General features: G+C 38.6%; 1 protein-coding gene across 1 annotated transcript in view; it reads left to right on the top strand.

Moving 5' to 3' along the window:
• Positions 1-21,510, top strand: part of KCNQ3 (potassium voltage-gated channel subfamily Q member 3) — a 188,339-nt gene extending 166,829 nt beyond the window's left edge. Inside the window, exons 9-15 of the mRNA XM_066336238.1 lie at positions 399-425; positions 11,282-11,469; positions 12,518-12,620; positions 14,960-15,091; positions 16,864-16,962; positions 18,649-18,733; positions 19,606-21,510. Coding sequence (XP_066192335.1) covers positions 399-425; positions 11,282-11,469; positions 12,518-12,620; positions 14,960-15,091; positions 16,864-16,962; positions 18,649-18,733; positions 19,606-20,343 — 1,372 coding nt within the window. The 3' untranslated portion in view covers positions 20,344-21,510. The remainder of the gene's footprint in view (positions 1-398; positions 426-11,281; positions 11,470-12,517; positions 12,621-14,959; positions 15,092-16,863; positions 16,963-18,648; positions 18,734-19,605) is intronic.
• The last annotated feature ends 659 nt before the right edge of the window (positions 21,511-22,169 follow it).

Below are 22,169 nucleotides of genomic sequence, written 5' to 3'. Positions count from 1 at the left end.
TAACTCTCAGATTCATAAGGAGCCTGGACTCATTACTCTGACTTCAAGCTTGCTCATTGTGTGTAGGTTCTTCTGTGATTCAAATGCAACCTGAAATTTAATAAGTGTTTTGCAAATAAGATCTGGGGAGATCACTTCTCACCAAAGACTGGATTGCTAATCTAAGCAGCAGAGATTGGTTTCAGGAATTTAAATTACCTTTTTTTTTTTTTTTTTTCTTTGTAGCTAGTTGAAAATGTAGCTTTTATTTTGCTTTTTTTGTCAGTTATGGTCACGGAACAAAAGAGGCATAAGATATTGGCAGTAGATTATCAATTTATATTTTAAAAGTATTCTGAATTTATGATGTGATTCTTATCTCCTTGCTTTCTTGTAATGCATCCTCTCTTCTATAAAAGGAAAGAGCAATTGGATGGTACTGCCAGGTATGTAGCTGTCATTATATATATATATATATGCTTTAATACAGCTGTTGGATGATGTAAGTTAAATTGTTCTTTGTGGATTCATGAGCTGTTAACTAAATCATGCTACTAACACCACAAGTAATCATTAAAAATTATTAACAAATTCATTTCCTAACTGCTTGCTTTTCTTCCTAGTTTAACAACACAGCTAAAATGCTAATTGTACAAAGGCAGTGTTGCTTGCTGGTTGTCTGTAAACAGCTTTATTGTTTGTTATGACTAATCATGTCTAGATTTCTCCTGAACCATGCTGCAGAGGCAGGATTTAGCATCCAGGCTGTTCTGGGGGAATTTAAGACTCTGGTTGCGGTTGTTGCTCCACAGTCTTGCACAGAGCAATGTCGTGGTGTGAGTCAGTGACAGTTCACCATGTGCAAAGATTTGCTGGCAATAAACACAGAGATGGGTGTCTAAGATGGAAGAGCAGGACAATCAATCTCTTTGGCAGTACTGTAAGAGCTACATTAGGTTTGACACCTGGTGCCACCTGTGATGGAGGAAAATGGGGAAGTTCCCCATCATGCTGGGTGATTTACCAGAAAACAGAATGAATTAATGATCAATCCCAGCACTGGTCAGTCACTGAAGACTGCAGCAGAGCAGCCACTGTCAGTCACTCTGCAAGGTCTCAAATGGAAATGATGTATTTATAACCCTCTTCAGAGAAGAAGAGTCAAATGCACATACAATAATTGTAAGTCAAAACTTAACGTTAAACTGCTATCAATAGGTCACCCACAATGAAATCCAATAGCAATTAAAGGATAAATAGCTCCACAGACTCATGCTGAAGCTACTTCAGTTTGCATCCCCATTTACAGCACAGAGAAAAGGAACAAGAATTGTAGCCATATTTGAAAACTGTAAGCCACAGGTCAGGTCTGAGTTCCAGTCCCTGGCCTGGAGAAAAATTACATTTGTCTTTTTGTTTTGTTGGTTTTGGGTGTTTGTTTTCGGGTTTTTTTTTTTTTAGTATTTCATGCAGCACATGATGCATGATGACTTCAATAAAGGAAGTTGCCAAAAAAAAATAAAATTATCACTTGCTGTTCTCCTAGAAATTTTGGGGGTTCAAGGTTCATTTATCAAAGAAGAAAATACTATCTTAAGTTTTCTTACAATAAAGGCAAGTGCTCTAGTGATAAATTATTGGGAAAGGATGTCTTCTTCCTCTTGCCTCCAAAACCATGAGCTCACCTTTCCCTTCTCAAAGACGACTGGGCAGGAGGTACCCAGTTCATGAACCCCCATGGACCTTAAGTACTTTACAACCATGGCCCTCCCCAGGCTTAGCTGTCATGAGCAAGCTCAGTTGCATCAATGCAGATGTCTGGAGATTTTAGCCATCTCCAGTGTTGGTAACAGCTGAATTTTGGTCTTTAATATGTAGGGAAGAGCTTAGGAGCTGAAATCCTTTTGAGTATGTAATTCCATATCTTGAGTCAAAATGTTCTGGCTGAGATGCAGCAGCAGATTAAATTTAGGTAGGAGAATGACTACTGCAGTTTACTGTTGGTCACAGTCCTGCTCGAAAAACTCCTGCACCTGCAGCAGTCCTGAGTTACTGTAGCTTTCAGGCCAGTAAAAGTCAGTTTTTGTTGACACACTGAATTAAAAATCAAAAAGTATGACTCAGCTCAAAATCTTTAAAACTATAATCTCAAGGGTCCTCATTCTAGCTAGATATAACTCGGTTTTATTTTATTATATGTAAATAATAACCCTCATCGAAATCATCAGTACACCTGCATGGGAGCCTTCCTGCTAGCAGAAATGTATTTATGGAATGAAACATTCAATTAAAGGGATTCAAAACCCTCCAGATAAACATATGATGGAACATCCACTGGCTTCAGTAGAAATGGGACTGAGCTATAAAATCTGGTTGTTTTGACAGTACCACATCCCATGTCTCATAAAACTCTTATTTACAGGCCAGATAATTAAAAAAAAAAAAAATCTGCTTCCTGCAGTGATTTAGTATAGAAATTATTACTCATACTAAACTGAAGTTTGTGCTTTGACTGTATTGACATAAATGAGCAATAAGACAATGTGATACTAATGGGGAGAATAGCCCATAAGTATGCTCAGTCTCCAGGTTCTTCCACTGGTTAATTACTTAATGAGAAAGTAAGTAAGTAATGCTGCTGTAGTAATTAATTGCACTGTCTGATCTGTTTTTGTAGTTGACAAAAAGCAGAGAAGAATTGGTCCAAAGTTTTCACAGAAGCTTTTAATAAACTAAAAATGAGGCCTGGCTGTGTCAAAATTTGAGGGTGAGAAGTGCTTTAAATGGCAGAGTTTCTACTGAGTAGTGTGAAAACTGTTTAGGAACTCCACAGTTCTAGAGTCTAAGTTTGTGACAGATACTTCTGGGATTTCACCTAGATCAGGAGAGAAGCAGGAGCTGGCATCATGACAAAGTCACAGGACCTTGTTCTTAGACCACTTGGGAAGAACCCAGAGGTCAAAAATGAGTGGAAAGGTCCATTTCAGAAGTTGGATCCCAAGGCAAAGCTGCAGGGAAGGATTTTTCATAGTGGAAAATCAAGTAAATTTTGGCATCAATCCAAGGCTTTATTGACACTCCCTTTAAGATAAAACTGAAGATATGAGATTTGATGAAGAGAACATTGGACTGGAGCTCAGCTCTGTCCTGTAAACAGTGAAGGGAAGTGGTAGCTCTGATGCTGCTCTTTTAAGAACAGCATCTTCCCTATAGGCCCTGTATAGTCCCCCAGCCCAGGAGGAACTGGGGCTGTGCTCCCTGTGCCTCACTGATGGTGAGTTTGCTGACTTCATGCCAGAGGTGCCATTAGCTTTTTCTTCCTTAATCAATGCCTAAACCTCACAGTCCCATGAAATCTCAGGCAACAATTGCTTTTCTCCCTGTATTGCAAAGTCTTTTCATCTGCTCAGCTCTCAAGAAAGGAGATTTATGAGGAAGAGATAGTAATGCTCATTTCTGCTGGTGTGCAGCAAATCAGTCAGCAAATATTTGGGAGCCTGACCTACATTTAAGATGGGTGTTTGCTTGCTGAGCATAGTTTTATTCTGAGCCAACTTTTTATGTCTGTGTTTTGGGAATGAAAATTGGAGCCTGATTTTAAGTGCGGTTTAGTGAAGAATGTTGAACTTTCTCCTAGGGTCTTGTTCCTGATCCTCATTGTCCAGCTTTAGAAATAGACATCAGGAGAGCATGTTCATTCCTAGACCTATTATTATGTGATTGCAGAAAAGTAATTTTCCCCTGTTTTCTTATCTCTGCAAGATAAATAATATTTCTGTGCCTTTGGAAAATTGATTTGATTTTTTAAAGTGGCATGATCAGTACCTGTCCTTCCTAGTACATAAAGAATTCATGAAATGTGGTGCATTTTTGTATTGCCAATGCTGAAAACAAAATGAAAATAAAACCCTACTTTGCAAGGTGTAAAATTTCACTGTAAGCATTTCATCCTAATACATCTGCCCAAAGCAGGAAGGAGAAAAAAGCCACTCTGATCTTCAGACTGCATTAACTACAAATGAAAGGCTCCCATTCTTTTTCATAGAGCTTTTCATGGGTAATCATTAACGTCTCATCTTAATAACTTTTCTTCACTTTACAGTAATGTCATGTTTAGTAGGGAGTCATTCTTTGGATCAAGCCTCACAAGAAAACTTAGGTATATACATTCAAGTAACAGTTGAGCCTTATTCTTTTCATATTTCTTGCATGCCATTCTCTGCCTGCACTTTCTGTCTTTACTACAGTAGTTCACCTAACCACCATCAAAAGTAAGGGACAGTAAGACTGAAAAGTTATTAAGCATAAAAGGAAAGTTGCATGACCTTGCAAGTAGTTAATTGTTCTGCTGTTCAGAAAACATGGAATATTATCCTGGCTCTCCCAATCATCTCCTTAGAAACAGGTGTTTTTCTCTGTTTCCATAGAATGCAAATGAAACTAGCCTAGTCTGCAAATAATTTTGAAATTTACTGTGAGAAATATATACTATAAGAACTAAAGACTTATGTGGTCCCAACCCCACCAACACAATTAATGCAATTTACTTTGAATTTGAGTTCAGTGGAACAACATCTTTGCATGTGTATTTGCAGGTTCTGTTTCAGCAAATGGAAAAAAAAGTGGATGCTTTTGACTATCTGAATAAAGTTAGTGACATGCATAACTATCTTGCTGAACTGTGGGACAAGAACTTTACCTTCCTGCAAAGAGACAGAAATAGTTTGTGGCATTTCAGGAATATGAAAGACATATCTTTAGAAATAATATTTTGACTGAATTGCAAAGTATTTTGCTCTATTCCACACCTTGCTGTCATTCAACTTTAGCTGGTTGTTCTCATTCCAACTTCATTCCACAAACATGAAATCATCAACACACAACTCAGCATTTCTAGCTGGAGCTCTTCAGCTTTTGGAGAGCAGCAAGTAAAGCACTCCATTTTTTCATTTGATGATTGGCCCATGCAAAATAGTCAAGAGACTTTGATTTTGCAGTTCAATATGCTTTCTATTGTTTGATACATGACATGTTCACGTTAAAGCAAAAAGTGGGTCAGCATCCATATGGTTTCTACCTACAATGGCTGCATCCATTGGTGGAAAATACCCATCCTGATTTCGCAATGAGTTCCATTTGGATTATTCTTCCCATAGATTTATGTGACATCATTTATTTTCATCCATTTCCAATCCTTTTAGAAAGTGTGGATGCGAGAAGGGGCTGAGCAAATGCCTTTAGTGTATGTAAAGGCTCTTTTTCTGAAGATCACCAAAATTGAGCTGAAGTTTTGTCTTTTGCTCATGTTTATGGGCAGATAATCTGGATGGTAGGTGAGTCTGGATTTTGAGTCATACTCACCCCTAAATACCAGTGAGGATGTACACCACCAAGGAGTGTGGAAATTTGTTGACTTAGAAGGGATGTTTTCTCCTCACACATTAGAAACTTGCAAATTTAGACCTTAAGATTCATGGTGTAAAGTGAAGCCTTTAGTTTTCAAGAAGTTGTGGTCAACTATTTTGAGACAGATCATTGTTGTAAGATTGTGGCTGAAGGAAAGAATGCTACTCAATAAAAGGGAAAGTTGATTGGCTAAAGTTTAGAATTACCTCAGAAGTGTGTAGTGTTCTTTGTGTTATCTGAAGAAATCTCATGGACTGTCTGAGATCAGTTGAACAGGCTACTGCAGAATTCATGTCTGTCATAACATTAATTTGGTAGTAATTTTTATTGGAAAATGTTCAAAGCAGAATACTTCTGAAAACCTCATTCAGAAAGTTTGATTTTCCAAAGCTAAGTTCGCCCATATAAGTTCAGCTGATAAAATACAAAAACGCTGGAGTAAATATGACTTCCTTCTGCTTCCAGTTACCTGAGACTAATTACATCTAGTGATTCTAAACTGTGAAAAATATGGAATAAATTCCTGCTTATCATTTGTCCTTCTTAGGTGAAAGTGGTAAATCCATGGCAGAGGGCTGTTTGATTCACTCTTAGAATTAATTCACTCTTTTTCTCCTTATACAAATACCATTTGTTTATGAAACTCCTATACTAGGAAAAGGATAGAGACAAGAGTATCTGGCTTGCATGATGGGATGTAAATGCATTATTTCTTTGCATGACTGACTGTTTCTGGAAAATATTTCTAGTTCAGTGGTTCCCACTCTTTATTCTGAGCAAGGGTAAAACATGTGCTGCAGAAGCCAGCCATTTCTTGTATATCAAGCCACCAAAATAATCTTTTAAGTGGTCCAAGATAATTCCCACTGCTCTCGGGGAACAAAAATTTAAGAGCTAAATTTTTCTTCGAGTAGAAAGAAACTGCACTGCTTTCACCTTCCTCCCTTTCTGGTGATCTGTTTCTACCACAGAGTTAAGGAATTCTCATCCTGGGTCCCATTTCAAAGACACAGGTTTTGGAACCCATGAGAGAGAGGATGCAATAGCATGTCAGACAAGAAATGGTGATTTATCCAAGCTGGTCAGAGGAACTGCACTGCATTTTTTCCAGCATGTTTGGGATGAATTTGTATCTGCAGTTTCTGGAAGTGTGCTGGAAGTTGAGAATGGTATTTTATTGAACATAAGGAAGCCAAAATGAAGGCTTCCTCCCAGGGGAGGAAGAGTGGCTAACATCAGAAGGGGGGTCAGAAAGAAGAGCAGCAGTACCTGACCCTGTGGGTGGGAACCACTGTGCTAGCCCCTCCTGAGGGGTGATGTGACCTGCGCATGCTTCGTGCCCTGGGACTGAGCCCTGCGCATGCTGCCTTACTGGGGGAGATTGTGCCATGAGAACAAACGTTTCCTCAGCACTTTTTAAAAGATCCATGAAAACTAAAACCCCAGCAGATCCAGATTTCCTTCATTGGAAATGAGAATAAAGCCCGTTTTTTCTTTTTTCTGATGACAGATAGTCATTATCTGGAAAGAAGCTTGGGTTTTGTTTTGCGTTCTTTTGTATACAACACACGGTTGTATATTTTGATGTGAAGCTCATGAATTATTTTCTGATGATTTTACTGCTCTGGCTGCCAGATATGAACACAATTGTCTATATTTGTTGCATAAACATACTGCTATGAATCTGAATGTTACTTCAAGGGTTAATCTTCAGGATTCAATTAATGAGGAAGGCTTCAGCTCAGGTAACTTAAACTAGAGACCTGCTTTGAGAAGTCTAGATGACTTCTCATCTAGATCTTTCCATAGTCAATAACGAGAGCCAAATTCCCCAAGTGTAAAGTTATCCCAAACTGAACCACACTCTACCCACTTACCAGTTAGAGTTGCTGCCTTCCCTCTGATTATAGAAATGGATCTAAAGAAGTTTGAAGTTTTTGACAGCTTAGAACAGATCAGATGAGTTCTAGCTCATAAACTTAAGATGTTCAAGCAGCACTCTTTGGAGAATAGTTTCTTCCTAAACTGACACTTACCAGCAGGGTTAGCTGCAAAACTCTCTGAAAAGAAAATCTGGGAATGCTTTCAGTTTTTATTATCTAAATAATAAAATATCTTAAATCCCACCCCAAAGAAGAAAGACCACTGAAAAAACCTCACCCTACAAATGAGCTTGCCAACATGTGCAGTGGAAAATATCATTGCAAATAAATAAGGTTTTGTGCTGAATGCAGAGAAATATTTTGTTCTGCTTTTGTATATGAGGAGGGTATCAGATCTTGCTCAGGCCCAGTCTTGCACAGCTCTATGACAGATTTCTGCATAACTTGCTGATATTGCTGACCTATACTTTAAAAAAAAAATCACTAGATTACTATTTTGGATACTTTGAATCATCTACTGACCCTTTTCCTTCTGGTCTAATCCCTTCAGATCCTTGCCTCACTTTATGCTTCCTTTTTTTCCTGATATGTAAGGCAGTTATCACAGGAGTTTGAAGGGACAAACTTTGGGACAACTGGATATGTATTTTGAAGAATTAAGCAAATTTCTGGAGAGAGAGACTCCACATGCAAGGACAACTGTATTATTTTAATGTAGTACTAAACAGCATTTTATAAATAACACAAGTCTTTTGCCTCACCTTTTTTTCTGCTTCTTTGCCTTTCAGATTCTGTTCCTTAAAGATATTATTCTCTTGAGAGCTTCTCTCTAGTGCTGCTAACTCAGATCTTGTGACATTTAGTAAGTTGCTCAGGGCCAGTGTGTAGTGTGACCCCTTGACTTCCTTTCACCTGAGATTCATCTATCAATCATCTGTTGTCAGAATAGATCCTCCCACCTGGATAAAGCTGATCTCCACAAGAAGCCTGTTGCACATTTTTTTCAGACCTAGAAACAAACTGTGTCATTTTATTATCATGGAACAGACCTCCACATCCTAAAACTGCTTTGGTTTCTCCCATCTTGTATCTTATTCTTAGACTGTCTCCTTCAGTTTGCAAAGATCACCACCAGGGTTTCCACGCCTCATTGCTCATTTTTCTTTATATTAAAGAAATTCTCACTCTCACAAGCTCACTCTCTCTAACATCTTCAGACCAATCAGTTTATATTGTCTGGCTCAGTCTGTTATCACTTAACTAGATTTTTGGTACATTTTCTTGCATTCAGTGATGTGCCGTGATTCTAGACTCTTCTTGATCATACTTCTCAAAAGGAATTCTTCCTTCAAACTTTGATTTTATTATTAATGAGACAAGAGAATTTATTTTCCCTACTTTACCCACCCAAAAATCCCACATGAAAATCATTCTGTTGACTTTTACTTCCTCACCTTTATATTTTGTACTCTTTTCAAATTTGTTCATTAGTTACCTTCTCCTGTGTGTATTTGCCCTATGTCTGGCAGGTGAGTGCTTGAAGAATCCAAATTTCACAGAGAATTGAAATATCTGTCTTGCAAACCAGCACTGCTCTCAAATGTGGTCAGAGAGAGAAGTGAAAGGGATGCAGAAAAGAGGGTGCAGGATTTCCGTAAGAAGGAGAACACAAATCACTTGCTGGGACTCTGCACCCACCATCAGTTCAGTGTTGACAGAACCTTGGTGGGCAAAGCAGATCAAGATTCCACCCCAAAAGCAAGAATTATGGAAAGCATTTTTAAAACAGGTTCTTAAGCCCAAATGTGAAACTGCCCAAAACATATTCTGCTACAGATTTCAACAAGCAACATCTCATATTTTTCTACAGAGGAGGAAGAATTCCCTGATTTTTACTCCATACATTTGTCTGTGCTTTGTGCGTCTTTTCCCCATGCCATGAATTCTTCAGGAAATGACATTAGTGAAAGTCTGAGTAGTATTGATATAATTCATTTAGACTGTACTAATTCTTCACTCAAATCCATCTTTTTATTTCCTGGAAATGCTGATATATCAGGACTAAATCTGTCTCCATACCCAACTCCTCCCCAGTTGCCACTTCAGCACTCACACACATGAGCACTTCATACATACCTACAGGCCAAGTGTCTGGACTTTCTAAGCTGCAGAAATTACATTCACAAGTATTTTCATATAAAAAAGAAAAATCAGAAGAGTTGGAAAAACTTCCTACACCCAAAGGTTTAGTACTTGTATCTTTTCTGGTAGGGAAGGCCATGTTTCATTACTCCCTGGGTCAAAGATATATTAATCAGAAACAGACAGTAGAGATGAGAACCCCAGTAATTCATGTAAAAAAAACCACAACAGCACAACAAACAAAAACTTGCAACAGCTGTGATGCTCAGTGCTCAGATAACATCCATTGTGGTGGAATACCGCAACAGACAGAAGAGATAGAAATAGGTCCTTCTTTCACACTTGCAAGGTCTGCACACACGTCTCCATCTTTGTCCATGATGTCCTTGCACAGTGGACCCTCCCAACCTTCCAGCAGGTTTAGTGGCTGCGGCTGAGCCTCCTGCAATGATCCCTCACTGAATACCTGTTACCTCTTCCTGCTGGTAACCATCCATGGCTGTTCATCCTTCAGCTCTGCTCTCATTTGAGGCTCTCAGAAACCTGCCAGCAATAACAGCTTCTTCCCTCCCCACACTCAATTTACTTGATCTGTTGTCCCACACAGAACTGCTTCTTGTTCATGTGTGCAATTTACCTCCTCCCTAGAGCTGTCCCAGGAGTGTGTTAAAAAGCAGGCTTTCTTTCCATGGCTTAGCCCTGCTTTTCTTTTTCTTTTTCTTTATATATATATTTTTAAGCAAATGTGCAATTAAGAAATATTTGAGCAGCAAAGTGAACAAGCAAATCAAATATTTATGCCATTTATCACCTGCAAAGTGTTAGGAACATATATATAAGCTGATAAACTCACCAGCAAATTCCTATTCCTGTTGCTGTTTTAGTGGTGTTAGTGATTACCTTTAAGATCATTATAGTCATCAGGCTGTCAGGAGGGTTAATGATGCTGGTAAAAAGGCAAGTAGATGAAATTCTATCTCTGTATGGTCACTGGAGGACAAATGTATTTGGACAGTAAATCTCTAAGAGGGCAGACGGTCCAAGGAATCCTAAGAGGAACAAATTTGTCACTTCACTATATCTCCTGTAGGTCCTGGTGGAGAGAAATCAGAGTATCCTGCCCTACCATCTCCCTAATCAGTGCTTGGCAAAGCCTTGCCAGAGTTTTGCTGGTGATTTTTTTGGTTCACAGCGCATCTGACTTTATTTTATTCCTGGCTGAGGGAGTTGAGATTGTTGTGTTTGGATAAGAGAAGGCTCTGAGGAGACTTTAGAGCACCTTCTAGTACCTAAAGGGAGACTGGAAGAAAATGGGAGAGGTGCTTTTAACAAAGGTGTGTAATGACAGGATGAGGAGGAATGGCCTCAAACTGAAAGAGTGCAGGTTTAGATTAGACATTAGGAAGAAATTCCTCATTGGTACCACTGGAACAGGTTGCCCAGGGACATTGTGGATGCTCCATCCTTGGAAGTGTTTTAAGGCCAAGCTGAATGGGGCTCTGAGCAACCTGGTCTAGTGAATGACATCCCTGCCCATGGCAGTAGTGTTGTTTCATGTCTTAATTATAAAACTACTGCTTCAGGTGTGCTACATGAGCTGAAGCACTGTGACACCTTGCGTGGAGAGGATAGCATGACCCTCTGGTAACATTTTCAGCATTGATACCAAAAAATGCTCATAAAAAGCAGTTAATTATCTGTGGAGCTGAACTGTTGCTTACAAAGACATTGATTAATTATGGTAGCCCCAGCAGTGTCCTTGTATACAAAACAATTATTTAGCCCATTATATACTTCAAGCATCATGAAGAAGTTACATGAAGTTAATAGTGTACAAAGGAGGAAAATGATTACTTTTGCTTATTTTGTAGCCAAAAGCTGGGTCTCTTGGATCGGGTTCGTGGTACCAATACTAAAGGAAAGCTATTTACCCCTCTGAATGTAGATGCCATTGAAGAAAGTCCTTCAAAAGAGCCTAAGAATGTTGTCTTGAATAATAAGGAGCGTTTTCGCACTGCATTCCGAATGAAAGCATACGCTTTTTGGCAAAGCTCAGAAGGTAGCCCATCTGTGTTCTTTCTATGCATCTCCTGTTCTCCCAATTTTACTTTGTTCTTCTGCATATACTGTTGAAGGTTTGTTATTTTCTGGGACAAGCATGTCTGGTACGTTTATGTAATACTTTTGGGGAAGCCCAAGAAAAAGAATCCTGGATTTCAGGCAACATGGTGCTTGAAATTAAAAAATAGCACTTCTCAGAAACAGTAGTTGATACAGGATAAAGCCAGTGCTGGATTCAGCCTGCTTGACCTGGAAAATCTGGGCACACTGGGCAGTCAATGTCCCCCCAAAAGCACACACTATTGTGGCTTGGTTTATGAGCAAGGATGCTGTGCTAAGGTAGCTCCCTCCTGAGCTGCATCCAGCCCTGCAATAACCTGTGTCCAGGCATCTCAAATATACCCTCACTGCCATCTCATTAAACCTTGTTTATAGAGTTGATATCTTCTTCCCTCCCCCTCAGAGAGCCTGCTTCCCCTCAGAGGTTTCCATTGGGTCTCCATGTAACATTATAGGGAATTTTCCTCTCAGCTTCCCTGAGCACACGTTTTGCTCTTCTTGCCCATAACATCTAAATGGTCTTTAAATAACAATTTCCTCTTTCTTGTTCCACCTGGCACCAGTGTATGCTGGACATGCTACCATGGATGTAGTCTGGGTGTCCACATCAGGAACTTGATCTTCTCTTTCATGAAGGTGCATGAGCTCCAGGTGGTGCCTGTAAAAGGAGAACTTGGCCTGTGGCTTCTACAGCCTGTTTTAGCCTTTATGTAAAATAATTGAGACAAAGAGCCATAGAAAAGGATGATAAGTTCCCAGTGTTTCAGAAATGCTGGAATCTGAGAGGAGATCCTGCAATAAGGGGTCTTACAGCTGTCCCAAAATAATTGCATCCCTTTCAAGACCTGACCGGGGAAAGAAGCTGTAAGAGATATTTCTTTATTAAATTGCACTTACTCTATGTAGTAACTTTATTCAGCCAGACATCCTTCTAAATATTGTGTGGTGAGATGTTCACACATATGGTTTTTTGACCTGCTTTGCAGATGCAGGAACAGGGGAACCCATGGCAGAAGAAAGAGGTGACAGTAGTGATTTCCCTATGGAAGATATGATCCCCACATTCAAGACAGCCATCCGAGCTGTCAGGTAAATGTCTTTTTGAAGGATTATATTTCAGGAAATAAAATTACCATGTTGCTACATGTTGATTCACAGTTTCTGCTATTGCTTTTTTCAGATGTGATAGATGAGATAATTCTAATATTTTCAAAAACATGGGACAGACACTTTTCAGTCTATTGAAAGTATGGAGAAGGGAGAAAGTTTTTCAGTAATATTTACCATGTCAATTTGTGAGATACTCCACAGTCTTTTTATTTTAAAATAATATTGTGTACTTTTCCTTGTTAATATGTTACATAAATATATCCTTCTCAATTTAGTGACTAATATTTACATGAAACTGGAACTTTTGCTTGACAAAAAACTGAGCTGACTCAACTCTTTATTCACAATTGTATGAGTGTGCAACCTACTTTTCAGCTGTCATATTTTAATAGCTGCTAAAGTCTCTAGTTCAGCAGTTTTTGGTTTGTGACAGGTGTCACTTCTATTTTCATGTCGCAAGAGATATTCCCTAGGGTTAGAAAACTCCTAGTAAGCCTTGGTCATGTGTTTAGCACATCAGGCAAATAGAATTCATTCACTGATGCTCTGTTACTCCTTGATGCAGTACTTTTTACTCTCCTTCCTTGAAAAATGCCCCCATGGGAAAATCTTCTGCTTTCATTACAATTCCTTTCATTACCATTGTTTCAGAAGTTGTTAATTTTTGGGTCAGGCACTTAACACCTTCCAGGTGAAATACTGCAAGTCTTGAGTGCCTCACATTTATCTTAGAAAAACTTCAGGGAAGATTGCAATAAAAGTATAACCACATATTTATATGTATATAACCATGATATGTACCCTCCTGGTTCTTTTGGAATTGAGTGCAGGAGAATCAGTTTCTAAAAATTCCAATTTTTTTTTTAATGCTCTGAAAGCCAAGTGACACAGGCTTTGCTCATGTTACCCATGACTTTTTGCCTCCCACTGGAAGCTTCTTCATCCCTGTCCTCCATATTCCCTTTCTTTCCCTGATACCTGCTTGCTTTCAAACATGTTATTGCTACTTCTGAAAAACTTCTTCCCCACTTCCTGTCTAAATCTAATTGATTCATGCAATTTCCATTTAAACTCAATCAGGAGCCAAGATTTTATTCCTTGTGTAGTGTACCCAGATCCTGAACATTAATTGTGAATAATTATTTCAGACAAAACCACTTAATGGATTTCAAGGTCATGAGGAAGGAGATTTTAAATTTGAATTGCTAACATCGTGATCCCTATTTTTTTTTCATTTAAGCCTTTGAATGTGTAGTTTTGGTATTACCATATATAATTTGGCTAAAATAGGCACAGGTAAAATTTTGAAACCTTGAAATATTTATAAACAACAGAGTTAAGGAACCAGCAGCCCTTAAAAAGTTGTAATAAAATTATCTTCGCTAAATGGAAGTTTGTGCAGACTTTAAAAACATTAAAAAAACCCACCAACGTTAAATAAAAAAAAAAAACCAAGCTAGAACTCTAAGAGCTGACAGCATTTTCCCAGTTCAGACTAACAAGTACCTGAAGACTCTATTGGGAAAGCAAACATCCAGAATCCAAGTCTAAACCAGATGAAGATAAGGAGTTCATAATTTATTTCTTCTTTTTGTTTAATCTACTGAGATTTATACATTTAAAGCAATGTATAAACAGAAAAGGATGAAAAAAGAATGCCAAAGATTTTTCAAATGCTCTGGCCAGCAGTGTTCCTTTTTATAGGAATTCTGTTACTAATTACGGGGTCATTTTTATAACAATGGCAGTAGTAACAGAAATCATATTGTTATCATTACAACAACAACAATAATGTGATACTGCTGTTTTCTTCAAGGACACTTCAGGCAGTTCTAAAAAGTTTTCACCTCTTCAAAACCTGAACTGCTGCTAACTTCTTAACTTCTCCATTTATATCTAATTAACATTTCCTATCCAAAACTTTCCCAGGTGCAAAATTAAAATCAAGATGAAAATGATTCAGGATTGCATATACTATAAATTAGCTTTATAATAGGCTGAAGCACAAAAGAGGCAGCTTCAACTTCACAGCTTCAAAAATCTCTGGTGACTTGTGGTGTTCAAAGTCAAGCTCCAACTGTAATTCTGAAGTTTTAAACCATTCGTTTTACACTATTAATTATGCAAAGCCAACTATTATAAATTTCCATATATGGTACAATATTATAGATTCTTTGTTTATATTTTATTGCCTTATTTAGAAATAACATGCTCAATTTACAAACACCCAGAGAATTCATCCATATTTTGATTAAGCTGGAAATTTTCATTGTGGAATTCATATAAGAAATTAATAATTTTTTCTGTTTATTATGCAGAATACTACAGTTTCGTCTCTATAAAAAAAAATTCAAGGAGACTTTGAGGCCTTATGATGTAAAGGATGTGATAGAGCAATACTCAGCTGGGCATCTTGATATGCTTTCCAGAATAAAATACCTTCAGGCAAGGTAAGAATCTTCTGGTAAATGAGGGAAATATACAGCTTTGCTGGCAAAATAAAAACATTGGCCTATTCGTGTACAAGGCCACCCAGAAGCTACACCTTTGCACAATGGTCCATGAGAAAACCTTTTCTCAAAGACAAAAGGCAAGTGAGTTGCTGGCAGGGATAACTGCATGGAGAGACCACTGGCTCAGATTTAGAACAAAGACATGAAAGTTAAAAAATCCTGTGAATTTTCTTGACCGTTGCCTTATTTGATCAGGATCAATTTCTCTGCTTCTCCCCATTTGACAGATGGTAAATAAAAGCAATACTTGCTTTCCATTAACTTTTCTTTGGGCCAGATTCTCTGATGACCTGTGCCTAATGAAACATCCCACAAAAGTGCGGAAATACATTAGCACAGAAGGTTTCACTCAGGTGTAATTGACCTATCTGAAAAAGTGTTGGAGTTTCAGGCCTCTGTGAATGTTCAGGTGCAATCTACAACTGCAGTTGTTTCCTCACAGAAGTGGTTCATTGCAATGTGTTTTTGAGGCACATCTACAAAACTTTGTGCTGCTTATCTCCTGAGCCATGAGCCCAGGTCAGAGCTTGGGGCTGTAAATGTGTGTGGGCCTGGGGACAGATGTGTGTGCAGATGTGTGTGCAGATGTGTGGAGCTGTCTGTGCTCAGTCTCTGCACACCACTTTCCCTGGGGCCCTCAGTGGCTCTGAGCAGCAAAATGCCGCACTAACACCTTCATTTCTCTCAAGAATGGGCTGAGGGGGAGAGCAACTCTTGCTGCACATTTGTACCTTATCTGGCCTTACCTTGGCTTTGAAAGGCTGCTCTGATCTTTCTACTGAACTTGTAATTTCTTATTTCAAAGTGATTTTCCATGCACTGGACTGTCTCTTTTTCAAGTGTATAACATGTCTGTCAGCAATGCCTGGGGATCAAGCCAAAATCTAGCTTTGTGAGCCTTGCCTGGAGCTTTTTCAAGCTCCATTTCCAAAACTCCATGGGGCACTGTGAAACCATGCAAGGTATCTGCATGGATTGTTCAGTAACACAGATAACTGGTCTGTGGACTAATGCTGATTGATATGTGGTTATTTTGGGGGGCAGGCTGAATAAACAGAGACCTACTTGCACCTGAGCAGTTGGATATGACAAATGAAAGAATATTTGATTTAGTAAAAGGGTATAATTACATGTGTTGGAGCATTCCAAACAATTTTTTCTGCATTTGTGCCAAATAAAAAAATCTAGTAGACTTCCTTATGCAACTTCATTTAAAGTTATGTTTTTCAAGCCAAAAGAATAATTAGTAAAGACTAAAATATTGCTAACAATTAGAAACAACAACTGACAGAATGTTATTGGTTTATTTGGAATGTCAGAATTTCTACCTTTTGCCAAGTTCTGATTTTCATTGCCCTGCACAAAATCTGGTGGGTCTCCTGACATTTTTAAGAGTGGCTGCTATGGGATAGTTTTCGACAATCATGCTGTTTGGTTCCTTTGAAGGAAAAGAAGTTGCGTTTCAAATGGTGAAGTTTAAAAACAGTGAGCTAGAGCATTACTTAATTACCATAAAATTACCAGGTAATTGCAATTCAGTGCATTGATTGTGATCCAAAAAAGAGCAGACATGTCATGACCCTCAATATATATGACAAAATCAACATGTGCTTCCTTTTTGAATCTTTGCTTCAAAGATGCACAGTATGTTCTCTCATGTGCTAGCATTTGGAGATGGACTTACACAGTTGTACTTTTCTTTTTTTCAGAGTAGATATGATTTTTACGCCTGGACCTCCATCTACTCCCAAGCATAAGAAATCCCAAAAGGGAGGAGCTTTTTCTTACCCTTCACAACAGTCTCCCAGGTGAATTCTTTTATACTTAGTATTTAGCACAGCCCAACACAGAAATAAAAAGTTAATTAATTCCAATAAGCATAATCTTTGTTCATCCACTGTTATAATAATGAGACTGAGAGGATATTTTGCTATGAGATACATGTGAAAAAACATTGAGTCAGAAATGAGCTTTCCTAAGAACAGTGTGTGATGGAAATCTAAACCATGGCTTCTTAATTGCCCAGCTCAGCTTCCCCACAGTTTGAAAATACGGTTTTAAATTAAATATATGCATTTGATTGCTGATGTGATAATTTTTTAACATTTAACTTATAAACCCACTTAAAAGCTCAATAAAAATCACTAACGGTTTGAAAGTAAATTAGTTATCTTCCTGAAATGTCCACCAAATGGCAAGCAGACATTTTTAATGCTGCTGCTTTTAAAGTCATTGGTGAGAGATACTCAAAATAGATTGTAATAACAGATTTCTGGGTGTGAAAGTTGCACCATATTATTGTATTGCTGCATTCCACATAGAAAAAAAAATCAGTAATAAATGACATTTCTTCTGTTGTTTACAGCTATCAATCTGTCAATAAATATCCATCAAGAACCACACAAGACCATCAGCAATCTGTCTCAAAGCTGTTGTGGTTGCTCAGAACAAAAGCAGTCTTACAGAAAATACATTATCCCAAACGGGGAAAAATCTGAAACCACATAAATGTGAAGACAGGGACCTAAGCACAGGGAAAGATGCAGTGATCATTTGGGGAGGAAAGCAGATTGCAAAAACTACATGAGCCCATAACACCAGTAACCCAATGTGGAAAATCTGATGTGTTTTAAGTATAGATTTTGCTCTAGTACGATTTGTTCACAGCTGTATTTTGGATTTTTTCAGGAAAGAGAACTGACCATATTAAAAGTTTGAAAGTACATTTGTTCCAAAACACGTTAAAGAGCAAGTGTTCAGAAATTGTTTTTCTAGACTTTGTTATGGGTAGATATTGATTCCTTTGACATCCGTTTGGAAACCATTTGGTAAAGGTTTAACGTGATCATGAGCATCCAAGATCCCACAAAATTTATAAATCAAGCTCCTCAGTTGGAGATCATCTTATCTAATGAATTTGGTCCATCTGATGGACAGGCAGGAGGAAATTGCATAGATGAAAACTTATTCTGGAATCAGCTTTAAATCTCCAGACCAGACTCTCTCTTTTCAGCATTTCCAATCTCTGACACTTACTATTTGATATAATCAAATTAAGAAAAAACCCACAGTCATCCATGAAACTCAGATTCAATCTCCAAAGACCCTAATTATAAAGAATTAGATTTAAAAACACATGGCCATCTGTAGACCCACTAAATGCACTATCTCAATAATTTTCACAAACCTGAAATTATTCCAACAAGCTGGAGATCAATTTAAATTTTATTTTGAACTTCTGGGGCTTTTTATCTTTATCTTAGACTTGAAAAACAAACAAAAAAAATAACGAAAAATCAAGATTATATATATTTTTAGGAATGCATTAACGTCACAAAGAATAGACTTTCGCTCCTATTTGTATAAACAGCTAATATGGCTCCAAGGATCTATATGAATAAACCAACGGGACAGCAATTCTGTTTTCTGATATAAATTGCTTATTGTGATGCAAATAAATATTGGACACTAACAGAGTTATTAATTCTTTATAGAAATGAACCATATGTAGCCAAAGCATCTACAGCTGATACTGAAGACCAAAGTATGATGGGAAAATTTGTTAAAGTTGAGAGGCAGGTAAGTAATTTCATGACAATGACAGAGGCTGGGGTGCTACTTCAGAAATGATAGAGCTGACATAAATTCTGCATGACTGGAAGACAGGCAGAATTGTGCTGCTGGTGGTGAAGACTCAAAGAGATCTTGTTCTAATGATCAAAAAACTATGTTGCTAGTTCTTCATGAAAGAATTTACTTACCTGGGAAGTGTGCCTTTTTGAAACTTGTGCAATCAATGTCACTGTGTATGGCAGAAGATCCTAACCACGGTGTCGAAGTGGGACCTTTCTCATTCCTGTAACTTCAGTACTCATCACATCTGGTGTTTGGTGTGAGCCCTTTTCCTGCAGGGTCTGGTCTCAAAATGGTTGTCCACTCTTGGGCCTTATCCAAAAGAGAAAGGAAACGAGTCCTGATGCGTAACCCTGATGCTGTGGGACTATTTAGGTGGTGTTAGGTCATAGGTTGGTTTCAATGATCTCAAAGGTCTTTTCCAACCTAGATGATTCTGTGATTCACAGTTAGAGAGCAGGTCTGTATGAAAAGGTAATTCCATATATTGTATTTTGGTAGTAGCTATTTACCACTGGCATCAAGACTTTGTCATAATTATAGAGTCCTGTTGGATACTATACTGTTAAATATCCAACAAGACTAATAATTTTTTTGGCACTGTTCATAGGGATGGATCTTCTTATTCTGAGGCATTTAGATGATAGACTGTCATCCATTTCAGCCCAGCTTCTGGGGGAAGGTCATGGTTATTTCATGTACCTCCATAACCAATAAACATGGTAGCCCACCATTGCTAGGGGCAGTGCACGTATGGAATCATGGACTGTTTTTGAACTACTGATCTGAGGCAATATCATGACATTGGTATTTTTCAGGTAAATGACATGGGGAAGAAACTGGATTTTCTTGTTGATATGCACATGCATCACATGGAACAGCTGCAGATACAAGTTGCTGAGATAAGTCCTTTGAAAGAAACAGCTTCTCCTGCAAGGGAGAAGAGAGAAGAAAACAAATATTCTGAATTAAAAACAATAATATACAAATACACTGAGCAGTGTTCTCGAGAAACTCCTTACAACTTCCAGCAGGTTCCAGTCAACAAAGTCACCCCCTATGGGTTCTCAGCACGGGGTCATATGGCTCACCCACAACCTTTATCAATAGGTGGGCAAAACTCTGGCAAACTGCAAGCCGCACCTTCCTCAACTTCATATGCAGAAAGGCCAACAGTTTTGCCTATATTTACGTTAATGGACTCCCAGGTTAGCTACCACTCCCAAGGGGAGCTGCAAAGCCCTTACTCAGATAAGGTGTCTCCGAGGCAGAGGAGGAGCCTGACGAGAGACAGCGACACTCCCTTGTCCCTTCTCTCCGTCAACCACGAGGAGCTGGAGCGCTCCCCGAGCGGCTTCAGCATCTCCCAGGAGAGGGACGACTTCCCCTTCGGCCCCAACGGGGGCTCGGCCTGGATGAGGGAGAAACGCTACCTGGCAGAGGGGGAGACTGACACAGACACAGACCCCTTCACACCGAGTGGCTCCATGCCTTTGTCCTCCACAGGAGATGGGATTTCAGATTCCATATGGACCCCGTCAAACAAGCCAGTTTGAAAGCGCGTGTGGGGGCAGTCACTGGTTGACTTCTCCTTGTAATGTAAGCATACTTTGTATATCTCACTTACTCTACACCCAAAGCTTACTAGTTCAAAACACCAATGGCTGCATAAGATGCATGTGATATTAGTGGTAGTCATTCTGCACCATTTCATACAATTAACTGATGCAGTTTTTTTCATGCTACCAAAACTAAGGAGCTTAGTTTTGAGCATGGTTTGCATGACTTTGCCCTATATAGATGGTACAGCTGATTTCTTCCATGATACATATCTATCTGGTACTCTTCAATACAACAATGGTGAATTGATAACAGACAAAATACAGTGGTTCTTGCTACATTTTGTAAACAGAGCAGCAAAATAAAAATATTTTCAGGAACAATATGTCTTTGTGGAAACATAATGTCTGAATCATTTTCCAGTATAAGCAAATCAATCTCTAATCAAACAAGCAAAAAATTTCTAATATCAAAAGCAGGGGAAAGCTGAGTTAAAGTATGACCTTACTGAAGTGGTTTTGTGAACTAAATGCTTCTGATGTGATCTCTTATATAATTACCCCTGAAATACAATGTTGAAATGAAATTAAGGGTAGGATTTTACATCATGAAAGCCACCTCCTGGCATCAATCATAGGTATTTATTTATTGTAAAATGTATATAGAAATCCCCCAAACTACTTTGCAAATCTTCACTAGTGTTTATAAAATTGCTCAAAGTAGGATTATAATGGGTTTTTTTTTAGAAAATCTTTTGCTAAGTCTGTTTACTACTTATGGGGCCAAATTTTCTTAGATACAAAAAATAAGGTTGTTCAGCGTAGAGAACTCCAGGTTTATACACTCCACTCTTCTATTGACTTAGGTGCTGCTAAGTAAGATGCATAATGTAACTCAGCCTCAGTTTCCAATCTGTTAATTGGGAGTTACACTTCCACACATGCTCACAGGTTGAAAGGCTCAATTCTGTAGTATTTGCCAAGTGCTTTGAGCTTCTCAGATGTGTGAAAATTGCTGTTCTCTTCCCTGCAAGTCCTACAGTGTGAGATGCTTCCAGGATGTGTTTCTCTCTGTTTACCTTTTCTCTTGGAAATGGAGTGATCCAAATTCATGAATGTGTGCTATATTTAAGATTAATATATGAATAAATAATCACCGTTTTTGTCATGTGTCCCTGAGCATCAGAGAGATAAGTATGCTCCCTAGACCTCAGCCAAATTTTTTTAATGGAAGTTGGAAATTATTGAGAAGGAGGAGACCAGGAAAATCAGATGTCAGTCAATGTGTTCGTGAAGTACCATCCACGTGATGTCCAGCTTGATGGCTGTACACTCTTTAGAGCTGGTGGGAAATAAAGGAGTACAGTCAGTGAGCACAGGGTACAGGAATCAAGGCACACATCAACTTTAGGATGAGATTAATTTCACCTTTAACTCAGTTATCTACAATGACTCAATGTCTACCAACTTCAAAGAGAGCAGAGGGTGACTTGCTTAGATGTCAGATGATCAGAGACCACACGGTCAGTGTTAAGGCTCTCACCTCTCCCCCACTGATCCAAGGTGCAGCCTCTCTGGAGTGGCTCATCCCCACCTCATGTCCAGAACAAACCCTGTCACTCCACACAATGACTTCCCCACTGTGGCCAGGTGCTGACCAACAAAGATGCAAGGATTTGGCCAAAATAGAATGTCAGAAGACGGAATTTCTGTAGAGACTGCTTGTATTACACTGCAGCTGCACAACTGAGCAGCCTTGGCATGTCCAGTCAGAGCCAAGAACACCTTACTGGGCTTCCCAGTGCTGACTGGGTTTTGTACAG

Source organism: Sylvia atricapilla, chromosome 1, assembly GCF_009819655.1.
Source record: "Sylvia atricapilla isolate bSylAtr1 chromosome 1, bSylAtr1.pri, whole genome shotgun sequence".
NCBI classification, from domain to species: domain Eukaryota; kingdom Metazoa; phylum Chordata; class Aves; order Passeriformes; family Sylviidae; genus Sylvia; species Sylvia atricapilla.
The sequence above is the reverse complement of the archived record's forward strand: the minus strand, read 5'-3'. Positions and strand labels throughout refer to the sequence as shown.